Source organism: Drosophila miranda, chromosome 2 (genome assembly GCF_003369915.1).
Source record: "Drosophila miranda strain MSH22 chromosome 2, D.miranda_PacBio2.1, whole genome shotgun sequence".
Classification (NCBI taxonomy): domain Eukaryota; kingdom Metazoa; phylum Arthropoda; class Insecta; order Diptera; family Drosophilidae; genus Drosophila; species Drosophila miranda.
This window is the reverse complement of record NC_046675.1, coordinates 28,935,408-28,947,256: the sequence shown is the minus strand read 5'-3', so window position 1 is coordinate 28,947,256 and position 11,849 is coordinate 28,935,408. Positions and strand designations below refer to the sequence as shown.

At 44.8% G+C, this 11,849-nt stretch overlaps 2 protein-coding genes across 2 annotated transcripts; one reads left to right on the top strand and one right to left on the bottom strand.

The window, feature by feature from the left end:
• The first annotated feature begins 2,073 nt into the window (after positions 1-2,073).
• On the top strand, positions 2,074-2,553 carry LOC108157722. Its single transcript, XM_017289891.2, has one exon. The coding sequence runs from the start codon at positions 2,153-2,155 to the stop codon at positions 2,504-2,506; it is 354 nt and encodes a 117-aa protein (XP_017145380.1). The 5' UTR covers positions 2,074-2,152; the 3' UTR covers positions 2,507-2,553.
• Positions 2,554-4,022: 1,469 nt separating this feature from the next.
• On the bottom strand, positions 4,023-5,110 carry LOC108157721 (classical arabinogalactan protein 9). The gene is made up of 2 exons (XM_017289889.2): positions 4,908-5,110; positions 4,023-4,845 (listed from the first exon to the last, which is right to left on the bottom strand). The coding sequence occupies exons 1-2, from the start codon at positions 5,014-5,016 to the stop codon at positions 4,094-4,096; spliced, it is 861 nt and encodes a 286-aa protein (XP_017145378.1). The 5' UTR covers positions 5,017-5,110; the 3' UTR covers positions 4,023-4,093.
• Between the last annotated feature and the right edge of the window lie 6,739 nt (positions 5,111-11,849).

Below are 11,849 nucleotides of genomic sequence, written 5' to 3'. Positions count from 1 at the left end.
AATTGAAAATTCCATAATATATGATGTAAGTTGTACAAATATTCGCTCTTCAGTTAAAGCTACCAGATAACTATAGAGAAAGCCTGCCATTTCCACCATAATTGGGTGGAAATAGGAGCTGTTTCTATCAATAAATAAATTCAGCTATAAATCATGGGCCAAACCCAGTTAGAATATAGTTTAAGGAGCCACTCGTAGCTCCCCCTCTAAGCAACAGGAAGGAACATGTCAGTTGCATCAGACTCTCGCCTCGGCCTTTGGCCAACCACAGGACACGCTACCTCCTCGCACATGAACAGACACTCGCACAGGTGCCCCTCGAGTCAGGTGCGCCACCCATTTCCCACTCCACCGGACAGCAGCAGCAGAAGTAGCAACCACAATGCCATGCCACTCGCACGCAAGCCACTCGCACTTCCTGTTTTTTGTTTCCATGGGCCACAAAGTCAAACGTCGCATATTAAACAACATTTGTCTGTCGCTCTTCGTGCGGATAAAGTGGCAAATGGAAGCAGCCCCCGACTGTGGCTACTCGCCCACATATCCCTATAAATCGTACATATATATTTAGACATCCCAACAGTTTCTCATTTCCCAATAAATGTGTATACTTCTCTGTGTGAAAGAAACTTGGAGATGGTCATAGATTCCAAAGTGATTCAAGTGTCAATTTGATTAATTGAGCGTGCTGTTGAGGGGTTTCCAACTGATCCATTGTACGCGTATATACCATTGAGGAACAAAGCATTCAGGATGAAACCTCTTTTAAACCCAAGATGAGGCCTTGGCCAAATGATAATTCAATAAAAACGTTGCATAATGTTGGCCTTGCTTTTTATAGAATTTCATACACCAGCCAGAACCTCAGACCCTCCTCCTCCGCGTCCACTATTTCAATGGCTAAAACGGAAATGAATTTTTCCGCTTGACCTAAATCCCACACATGCATAAATCTGTTGTTTGTGCTAGGATGGAATATTCTCTTGTATCAATTTAAGCTTTAAGTTTCTACATAATTTGAGGTTTTTTTTCTCTGTGCCGTGGCTGTGCCTCTCAATTGCCCCTCGAGTCTCGGAATTGACAGGATAATTTATGCTGAAAGTGTTGAACGTGTTGAGTAGGAACGTGAAGACTGAAGGACCCAAAGTACACCAACAAATGGCCCTCGAGGATGGGATACTAGAGAGTTTAGCTAATTGGGAATATCATTTTAATAGTCGGTGATGCCATGGCATTCGTCCCATTTTTGCCAGACAGACAGCTAGAAAGACAGATAGACAGACAGACCTGCATCCACTTCCAGCTGCAGCTTGTTCGCACAGCTGATATATTGTCATTCATATGTTGTGTCAGCAATTTGTTAGCTTTATGGCTGCTGCCACGCCCCCAGCTGCCACAGCCACAGCCACACAGAGCCAGACCTCCAGACCTCCAGCCCCGACAGAGCAAAGGAAGGGTGCAAAAAAACATAAAACTTGCATACATAAATTGTATTTATGCACTCCACACTCTGCATTCTGTCATTTCCTGATTTCCATGTGTGGTGTGTGTGATGTGTGTGCCACAACTGATGTTCCTGTCCCTGGAAAAGGGCGAATTAAAAAGGATAAGCTCCACAATTTCCATCTAATTTGAGATGGCAAGTAAGTATTTTCACAATTCCAATTCCAGTTTCCCAATCTCTGGGTTACTTTCCGCATCGATCCCTCACGAATTTTGATTCCTCTTTTGGCTGTCCAACAATTCGAACTCTTTGGAGTTTTATCGTCCCTGTTTTATACTTATACTCGTATGTTCATGTGTCTGTTTGCTACCTTGATTACAGTTCAACTTATTTTCTTTTGGCCCCATGCGTTACGGGGAAAGGGGCGTTGGCGGAGGTTACTAAAAAGTTAGTTTTGTTGGAGTTTTCTCGGTTTCAGTGCAAAATGTTTTTATATGCCAAAGTTTTTTATATTGCAATTTAAGAAAACTATAAATTGCATTTGCTCATAAGTTGCGCTGGACTTGCAACTTCTCTCAGAGCAAATTAGACTGGCAAACAATCCAATATTCGTAAGTCAAGTTGGCTTTGAATTCGAAGCAATAATCATTGAGGAAAATCAAATCAAATTTAAGAATACTGGACAAAATACAAGCTATACAATTCTCAATGCAGGATCCACGCAAAAACGATCTAAAAAAGCTGACCAACGCCATCAGCTTCCTCCAAAAGCGCAAGGACTATCATAAGCGGGAGCTCGTCTTCGAAGAGCATCAACTGAAGATGATTCTGGCCGTGCAGGATGCAGCCCACAAGAAAATCAAGCAAATGGCAAAGATGCAGGAATTGCAGTGGCTACTGTCACAGGATCATCATGAGCTGAACAAAGTCATCGAAACTCTAAAGACCTTCGTGGACATGAACGAGGATATGAAGGATACAGGGTTCTACAAGGCAGCCACCAAATACATCGACGAGCACTGCAATGAGTCAGAACCTAAGGCACCAGAGCTACCGCAGTAACTTTCTTATTCCTGATCCCCCGTTGAGCCACACACAGAAAAAAACTTGTTAATCTCAGTTCTTTGGCCAAAAGTTATGATAATAAAAGAACAACTAAATGGGGTCTTGCTGTCCGCATGGAAACATAAATCCGTGAAGGACAAAACTTCCTGTTGAGATCTTAATTATGCACTTTTTCTGCGGACGGATTACCTTAGAGCATGCACTCTTCGTACTCTTTGGGTACTCCTGGGGACTACCGCTGCCTCTCTCTACTATCTCGCTTCCCTGTATCTTTTTCTTGCTGGGCAGTTGACCTGAAAAAAAGTATGCAGCCCGAACCGCATGCTGAAGTAATTTCTACTTAGCCACAACTAACTACGACCGGCATGGAAAAGTGTTGGGAAAAACTGAAGAGGAAACTTTGGAACGCCTCAAAAATTAAAATAAAGTGCCAAGAAAGTGAAAAGCGAGTGCCGGTTGCCGGTCTGCCCCATGCTACTTCGTGTAGCTCGTGCCTCGTGCTATGGTGCAGGACGGACCCAGCAGCATCTTGAAGTTGGCCAAAGCCGCGGCCAAAGCTAAAGCCAGGCCAGAGGCAGCAACAGCAGCAGCGGCAGTAGCGGCAACTTCCGTTCCTGGGGCCAGCCCCAACCACTTCTTGTTTCCATTAGTTTCCCCTTTTTCCCTGCGGCCGGTATGGAAAAACTGTTGCCAGTGTGTGTGTGTGTGTGTCTGTGTGTGGGCGGTCGTGTCCATGTCCATGCCTCTCTTAATAATTTGTAACTCATTTTGTACTCGGCGCAGCAACAACGGCAAACGCTTCACCTTTTGAGTCCCGCTCTAGTCGTAGCGACAAAGCACAAAGTGAAAAGTGTGGGAAATGGAAAGTTGTGTGCCCAAAAGTCGACGAAATAAATGGGAATTCTTCTGGTTTCTGTGAAAGGACATTGCATTTGGGTTAACAGGCAAATTACGTAATTGAAGTGGTCCAAAAAACAAGTGCAAAAGTGTGTGAGAATGCATGAGAGCCCTTTGACCTTCGTGGGTTTCCTCAAACATCTCAAAATTTGAATACAAATACAAGCCGTAACGGCTCAGGCTCAGTGGCGCCGCGACGAACCGAACAGCGTGCATTGGATGTTTCTGAAACTACATGTGCGCTTCTGGCGGCAAAATTTACTTACTCTAGCGCCATTTCTCCACGTAGTCTAAATTTACCGTCTTACAGGTTTAGAGCAACTGAAAAAAGTGAACGGATATTGGAATATTGAAGTCACGCGAGACCTAGCGGCGTACAGCCACCTGTCGTCTTTTCTGTAAGAAATAAATATTGCGCCCTAAGGAAAATAGCGGCAATAAATAATAGCCGATTTAGATTCGTAGATAATTTTTGGGTGTAAATGTAAGGTGCGTGTAGAAACATGGGCGCGAAGTTCAAATGTGTGGGCCACTCTTGTGATAATTTTCGGTGCCCAGCATGGAACCCATCCCGCTATGATAAATATATTTTTAAGATCACAGATGATGCATTATTATTATTATTATTATTTATTGTTCAAGAGTTCAACGCTAAGGTTATGGTTTAATGTTAAGCAACAGGTTAATTCAGAAAGCCTTATAGCTATAGAATATCGCGATAATGACAAGAATTCCCTGGGGAATCATCAGCGATGCGGCCGATGATTTCTTTTTCGGATAGTAGACGGTTTTCTTCGAGAGCACAATCACGTGGGGCGTTTGGCCAGGGGCTGGAATAGGCTGTGCCGTCTGCTGGGAGGTCGGTTGGGCAATAACAGGAGCAGGGGCTGCCACATGTGCAGCTCCATTGTGACCAGGATGTGCTGGAAGAGCAGGAATAACCGACGAAGAATTGGAGGAATTGCTAGCGACCGGAGCCGTGGGTACAACCCAGCCGGCAGCAGGTGCTGGAGGAGGAGCAGGAGCAGCCGTAGCCGCTGGGATGGGAATAACGGGTGAAGGTTGTGGCATCACCGGAACAAATGCCGCACTCGGCGACATGGCAATGGCAGGAGCCGGCTGATGGGCTTGTGTCAGGGTGGGGCAGATCAGATGCTCCGTTTCGGTGTAGGTTTTCGGGTGGCCTGGATTGGGCTCTCTGATAGTCTGCTTGTAGCAGCCATTGGCATCGGGCTGACCCGTTTCGATTACCGTCAACTTCCTGGGATCGGGTGTGGTCTGCATGACTATTTGGACTGGAGCTGCTGGTGCGCCCGCTGGATAGTAATGGTGGACCTGGGCCACAGGAGCTGGTGCTGGGGCTGCAGCTGGCGATTGGCTTTTGGCAACCGCATGGCCAATCATGCCACCCGCCAGGACGCCACCCAACATGCCCACGCCTGCAGTAAAGGAGAGTTTATTGAGGAGGATATTTTCACATATTAAGAGGAAAGTGTCTCACCAAAAGCCCGTTTGCGTCCACGTCCAGGGCGTGCCTGGCTAAAAGGCACCAGCGTCAGTCCGAGGAGGGCTACGAGGAATAAAACTTGGACCAAACGACGTCCAGACATGGTGGTCAGTGGAAGAATGAGCACGAGTTCTGCTAGGTATATTTGGCTAAATCGGCGTTCAGACCAGAACTGATCGGAATAATGGAACGCTTCTGACTCAGTGCCAACCGAAGGTGTTGAAGAATTTTTTTTCCACAGCGCAAATGTTTGAACAGTTGCTTTTGGAAAGTTCAAGAAATATATTTTTGTGATGCTTTAATTGAATTTTATGCGGCACATGAAACGCTCATTACCACGGCTGTGCTGTGTGAGTCTTATACCAGTTCAAGGTGTACTTGGGGTTCGATTCTCTTATTTTATTTGTCTATGAGAGGTGTGTATAAGAGTATGTCATCTTATAAATATATCTTTAGGCTGTTCGCTCCATAGACAAAGATCAGTATTATTCGCATTCCGAGGGTTATTTGAAGCAAGGAAATGAATCCCGCCTGACTTTCTTCTTCTAAATGAAGCAGAGTACTGTACGGTTATTTCTTTAATGGTGTTCTCCTATATCCCTCTCCGAATCCATGCATGACATTCCGATTGCCTCGCCCCATCAGAGACCCGTCAGTCCATGCCTTTGACTGCCATTGTTCTGCTGTCATAAGTCAATTGTTGCCAGTTTGAAGATACATATATCACAATATGAGCAGAATATGATGCGGCAACAATGAAGTGGCAGCCCCCGTAGTAGACATAATGGAGATCGTGTACGTTGCTTAAAGTGGTGTGATTTAAGGCCAAAAGTTGCCAAAAAATAATAATGGAGTCTGAAAAAAGACCAAAACTTTAATTGTTTAATGAGACTCGGTCTGTCCGTGTCTCCTGGTAGACGCCCTTTTGGATTTCTTTTCTGCTGTGGCCAACAGGAGTCGTACCAGCTGGCAGACTGGTTGTTAAGTCCGGCATATGGCACGTGAGGCACCAAATACGAGGACTGCTCCATTTAATTTTCATAATCTTTGGAGCCAAACGCAGGAAGGACACGCAATATGGTTTTGGTTAACACAAGGAAATGAAAGGCAACGAATGGAGCGATGGTCTCCTTTCCTTGGCACTTGGGCAATGGTATTGATTAAATCGGCTTAAAGCTTTGACTAATGATGACAGAAGAGATCTCTGGCTCTAGCTCGACTCTGGCTGGAGGAGAACATGAGGCGTTAGAGCGCATAATTCGCTGGTGGAAAGCGCCAACTCATTGAGCGGAGGCTGGGGCAGCGGCAATCGCTTTGGTGTCGAAATGACCTGCATCAAATGTTCAGGGCAGAGCCATGAGAAATCTCCAGTCATTTGTATTCGGGGGATTTGCCGGCAATTTGTGAGACGCGACTTTAATTCGCTTAATAAATATTTGTTTAGTTTCTCGACTACTCTCGCCCAGGTTGCGGTCATGGGGGAAAGGATCTGCTCTCCGGCACATGCACACAAACACACACACACACAAAGGACAATTGTCAATTGCAGGACATTCTTTGCCTTGGGGGTGCGGGTGCGACACTTGAGTTCCACTTCCTTGCCGGCCATAAATCACTCGCTGAACGCTGAACCGAGATGACGACGAAAATGTCAGAGACAGGATGCGCAAGGATAGCGTAGCGAAGGAGGACCGACGACTGTAAGGAGGCAGTGCAGCACCGTTGATGGACATGGACATGAGCGAACGTCTTGGGGCCATAGACCTTCCACTCCTGGAAGGATAATGATGCGCAAATCGCTGGCAGTCATCGCTGTCCATCAGCCAGCCCTCGGCTCTGCTTTGTTTCATGTTTTCGGCTGTTCGGCTGTGGCTGTGGCACTGGCACTGGCTCTTAGCCGCCTCTATTATCCTTAATGCGAGTCACTTTGTTAGAAACGTCAGTCGGCCTGCAAGCGCCATTATCATCATCGTGTTTGCCGGACGGCCATCCCGGCTGGAGGAAAAAAATATGATTCGGAAAATGTGCAGACACACTGGCCCCGCCTTGTCTTTTCTTTGCCTTTTCCTTTACCTCCCATTCTTGCTTTATGCTTTTCCCCAACCGAAAATGCACGAAAATAAAGATAAAACATGACAGGCGGGTTCACATTCAGTCATTTATAATAAGCCCAATATGACCATGTGGCTCCCGCTCCTGCTACTCGTTCAGGCCCTCCCACCCCTCCATAGTTTGTATCTGCTTAGCCTCCAGTTACAGTCCGACTTGGCACATAATGCACTGCAGATTGCAGACGGTTAAGCCTGCTGCTGGAAAACCTAATGAAATAATTGATGTGAGCTATTTACAAGCATCTAATTCCGATTCGATGGCCAGTCAATAAAAATATGCCATAATTATATAGAACTGTTGCTGCCTCTCGTCTCTCGTCTGACGTCTCCCGTTCGGGCCTGGGCTTAGGTTAACCAGACCAAAACCAGTCCACGGCACTGGCTGCAATGTTAATGACATAATTTAAAAAGCATTTCATTAATAGCTGATGTCAGAGGCCCAGGAAGAGTCTGCACTCTGGGGCAATTAAAATGCGGACATAGAAAGCCAGAGGACAACGTTGTGATTGGAAATTCAAAATGCTGGCTAGGCCAGAATGTTAATGGTAATTAAAAGCTGTTCGAATAGGAGATGAATGAATAAGATGTTGGCTCTTTAAAGGAGAGCCTCTGTATGAAGGAGGCTCCGCTCCTTTGGCGATTCCTGGCGAGGAGCGTTTTCTATTCCAAGATTTTTTACCATGAGCAAATGCTTATCTTGAACTTTGGCATCGGCTTGGTGCCGGCGCTGGCGGCGGGTACACAAAATATGTTTGCTATGCAACCCCCCGGAAGGTCCTGAGATGTCGTCCCGATGTCCCCTGGTCTTGGCCACAAGCAAAGAGCATGTCAAATCATTTGTATATAATTCACATCCTTTTGGCTCTTTGTGCCTGCCCCAGTGATTTATGGGCTGCGCTGCTCTTCTTGCTGCTGCCATGTTTAGAAATGTTGTTTCGTTTCTCTTGTAAATACCCGTACTCGTACTCGTCCCCGTCCTCGTGCTTGTTCTTGTTCTCGTTTTGGGACACATTCCAAATTGGTCCGTGCAAATTGTTTGCCTCAGCACTATTATCCTTTTCGCAGGATGTGGCTGCTGTTGCTGCTGCTGCTGCTGCTGCTTGCCTCTCTTTTTAAGTAATTGCTGACTTCTGCCATTTCGGCGGTGAGTTATACGTTTTCGATACGAAAATTTGATATTCCGACCACATGCTGTGATTAAATTGCTTATGCCATCTACTCGTCCTCTCCTGGCCCTCATATCATAGTATCGCATCTCCAGGAGGTGTCCTACGGTTTGTTTTGGTTCCTTTTGTTTATTTGGTTCCTGTAATTGAAAATAGTTTTTGGCACTGAGAGAGTGGGAGGAGGCGTGACTGCGATTACAGTTGTAGATTACAATTTGATCCAAAGTATGGATGGGATGATCACTTATAGGGTATCAAATGTGGCAGTGCCGCAAGCCATCTCTAATTGTTTCCTATGTTTTATAATTTTCAACTTTTGAACCCGCCTGCTGTGCCATTTATCATAACTAAAAACAACACTAAAACCTTTATGCAATACTTGAAAATGTAAATTTTAGTAAATTGAAAATCGAGTCTCGAGCATTGCGAAACCGCAAAACCCATCGCCCAATAAGTTTTCCAACCGAGCAGCAGCAGCAGCAGCAGCCCTGTCCGGCCAAAAACTTCAAGACGAACACGAACATGTGCATTTGTCATAAATTAGAAACTGTAACTTGTATGGGGGCTTGGGCTTCGACTGACTTTTTGTGCTCTCCTCTCGGTCCAGGTCCAGCCAACACTTAAATTTATTGCAAATAACTCTTTCCCTTCATAACTTTTTCTGGCCACCCATTGGTACGAGTACGAGTACGAGTATGGTTTGCATTTGCTTGCTGTTGGGTTAATTTTTTAGCTAAGCAAACTAATCAACGCCCCTAATTCGGACACTGTGGAATGTTGGGTCGGAGATTGGAATGGAGACGGAGATGGCTCTGGGTATGAGGCAATGGCCAGAGGCTAAATGAAGTGTGCACAGACCCCTTTCAATTAAGAGTATAACTACGACGAGTATTCGTATCTTTCTGTGTGTGTGCACTCAAAAGTGAACAAACAACAAAATCTGAGCCGGTCAACGCATATAAATCTTGGCCTAAGTGTTGTGGTCATTTAGCAAATGTCCAGCACTGCCCAGCCATGCAAATTTGTAACCAACACCCTTACCTTATCGTTTCTGAAGATGGGTGCTCTTTGGCTGTGATTTATAAAATGTATTAATTAAAGTGTCCCAAGTGGCGTACACAAAACAATGGGCGGGGGAGATGGATAGTCGTGGCAAGGGAGAGTCTCGTTTCAGCATATGGGGGAGAGCATTAAAGCCAGTATTTTTTGCCATTTTGCTTTAATTCTAAAATCTTAAAAGAAATATTATAAATATGGCCAATAAAAATATCATTTACCCGCCTGGGGACAATTTTCCAGACATCTCTTTCTCATCTCCCACACTTTCTTTTTCTCTACGTCTGTCCCCATTTCTCTTCCCGAGATTCGCTCCTCCTTCCACACATAAACACATACATAAGTGGTAGTCCTGTCAAAGTCAAAAATAAACGCAGCGACAATAATGATTTATGTGAACCGAGTCGAAAAAGCAAGGATCCTTGCTTGGTGAAAGGAAGCCAAGACACAGGAATGGGGGCTGGTCTGGGACCCCATATGAGAATCTGGCGATATGCTAAAGTAGGACGGAACCAAATTGGAGTTGGAAAAGCGCGACAAATGTGAGTATAATTTGTAAGACAGCAAATGGGGGATAAAGACTGAAACAACAGACCTTTCGCAGTGGGATATTGAAATCATTTCTGTAATTATTAAATGCGAATAAAGCCATAAATCTTGCCAAAAATATTAGACCAATCATGAAGATTCGGGAAGTAATTCTCTTTAAATATATTCAACTTAAATAGTTATTCTCTCCATTTCCCCGAGTGTCGAAAGTGCCAATAAAAAGTTTTGCGCCGGACAGGAAAAGTTTTCCCCCTTTGGGTGTGAAATTGTCGATAATGTTTGGTCATAAAACGATTTGTAGATATTGACTCTTGGAGACGAAGAAAACTCTGTGGGAAAATACTTTTCAGAAATGGTATACATCCCAAAACAAATTAACTGCCTTTAAAGAAATTCTTCTGAAAAATTTAAAGCATTTAATTGATTTCCACAGACATTGGCAGAAAAAGTGCCGACAAGCATTACCGAAATTTGAATTTTCCAAAAAGCAAAGCCAATCAGACGGCCCGCGCACCCCCTCTTCTAACCAGATGCCGTGCCAGTTCATAAGCCACAGATAGAAAGAGAGAGAGAGAGAGAGAAATGCAAAACCGCCATAATAAAGGATAATGTCGGCGCATATTAAATAAATGACTTCCGTTCGCCTCTCAGTCGTCGTCGTTGTCGTAGTCATCGTCTAGGTCTCGAACCGAACCCCACAACGTTTACTCCAAAGGGAAAACAAGCGAAAGGATATTGAAATGAGTTGGTGAGGAGAAGGAAAATGCAAATTCATGCCGGGCGGGAAATGACGTGTGCAAAATTTCACAGGATGATGATGGGGCGAATACCCCGTTCGGTTACCCGCTTTCAAGTGCTTAATTAAAAACTTCAACACATTTAAAAGAGCATTAAAGGAGGACAGGAAGTGGCCATCATTTCTCGCGGCTGTGATTTCTTTTTTGGCAAGGACAGGACAGTGCTTTAGGCATCGCTTTGACCTGTTGCCCCACTAAATGCAGAAGTTCTCACAGCTCCGTCGATCGTCTGTCGCTAATTACAAGCGACCCATGTGGCAGACCAAGCCTAATCGCTGTTTAAGTACACGGTAGTGGCTTTGGCTTAAATGCGAATTACGCCCAATGTCCGCAAAGAACGGCTCGACGCGGATCGACTCCGCTGTGCCGCAACTCTGCACAGCGGCACAGCAGCAGACTCATGACCATTTAATGTAAACAATAATTAAAAGTCACAGTCAGAGCCACAGTCAGTGGCAGAGTAAGAGTCCCGGCCAAGACTCTGCAGCCAGTACCTCCCGCCTCCAGAGCCGAGGCTCTCTGGAAGAATCTCTCTCTTTCTCCCCCTCAGATTTTATGGCTTAATAGCTGCAAAGTGCCAGCCAAGCTGTTTCTGGTGGGTTTCTGTGGCTTGATTATAGTGCTTACTGGCTATAAGAGTACTATGCTTATAGCCATCGCTTGTACTGGCCGGCGCCATATTCAGACATAGTCACACCAGCGGAACGGAGGAGAGCTCTGACAGCGAAGGGTATGATTATATTACCTGATCTGGATCAGTCTGTTAAGTCAGTGATATTTTGGAGTGACGTCCCTCATACATAGTCATGATCTATCCGTTCTATGTTTGTTATATCTTAGTTCTCATTAAAAGCTTCTCAGATGATGACACTTCTTGGAATACGTTGGAATGTAGCAGTTGTAGGGTTTCGCAGCTAAAAACCATTACCTATACAATTTGAGTATGTCCTTCTATCGTTGCCCTCAAGAAACAACTTTCCGAATCAAGAAAATCCTTATCTTTTTGTCCTATCCTTATCGTGGTAGCAGATCAAGAGGATATTTCATTGTATGTTCTATTAAAATTATACAAAGTATCAATTATAACGTCTCTCCTAAAAACAGTTAAAGATGATAGCTAGTTTTGTGTCCCAAAAAAGGATCGATGCAAACAACTTTTTAAATTGAACTCTTTCTAAATTCCTGTCACCAGCCACTCTTTGTCGTAGCTCCTCCACCTTCACGGTTCAGGATGTGCCTCTCATGCTGATATCAATG

What these genes read in the sequence shown, in the direction of transcription:
- LOC108157722 (XM_017289891.2), top strand. Translation starts at nt 2,153, where the DNA reads ATGCAGGATCCACGCAAAAACGATCTAAAAAAGCTGACCAACGCCATC.
- LOC108157721 (XM_017289889.2), bottom strand. Translation starts at nt 5,016, where the DNA reads ATGTCTGGACGTCGTTTGGTCCAAGTTTTATTCCTCGTAGCCCTCCTC. An exon ending in TGGACGCAAACGGGCTTTTG is followed by an intron (nt 4,846 to 4,907) that starts GTGAGACACTTT and finishes CCTTTACTGCAG; the next exon opens with GCGTGGGCATGTTGGGTGGC.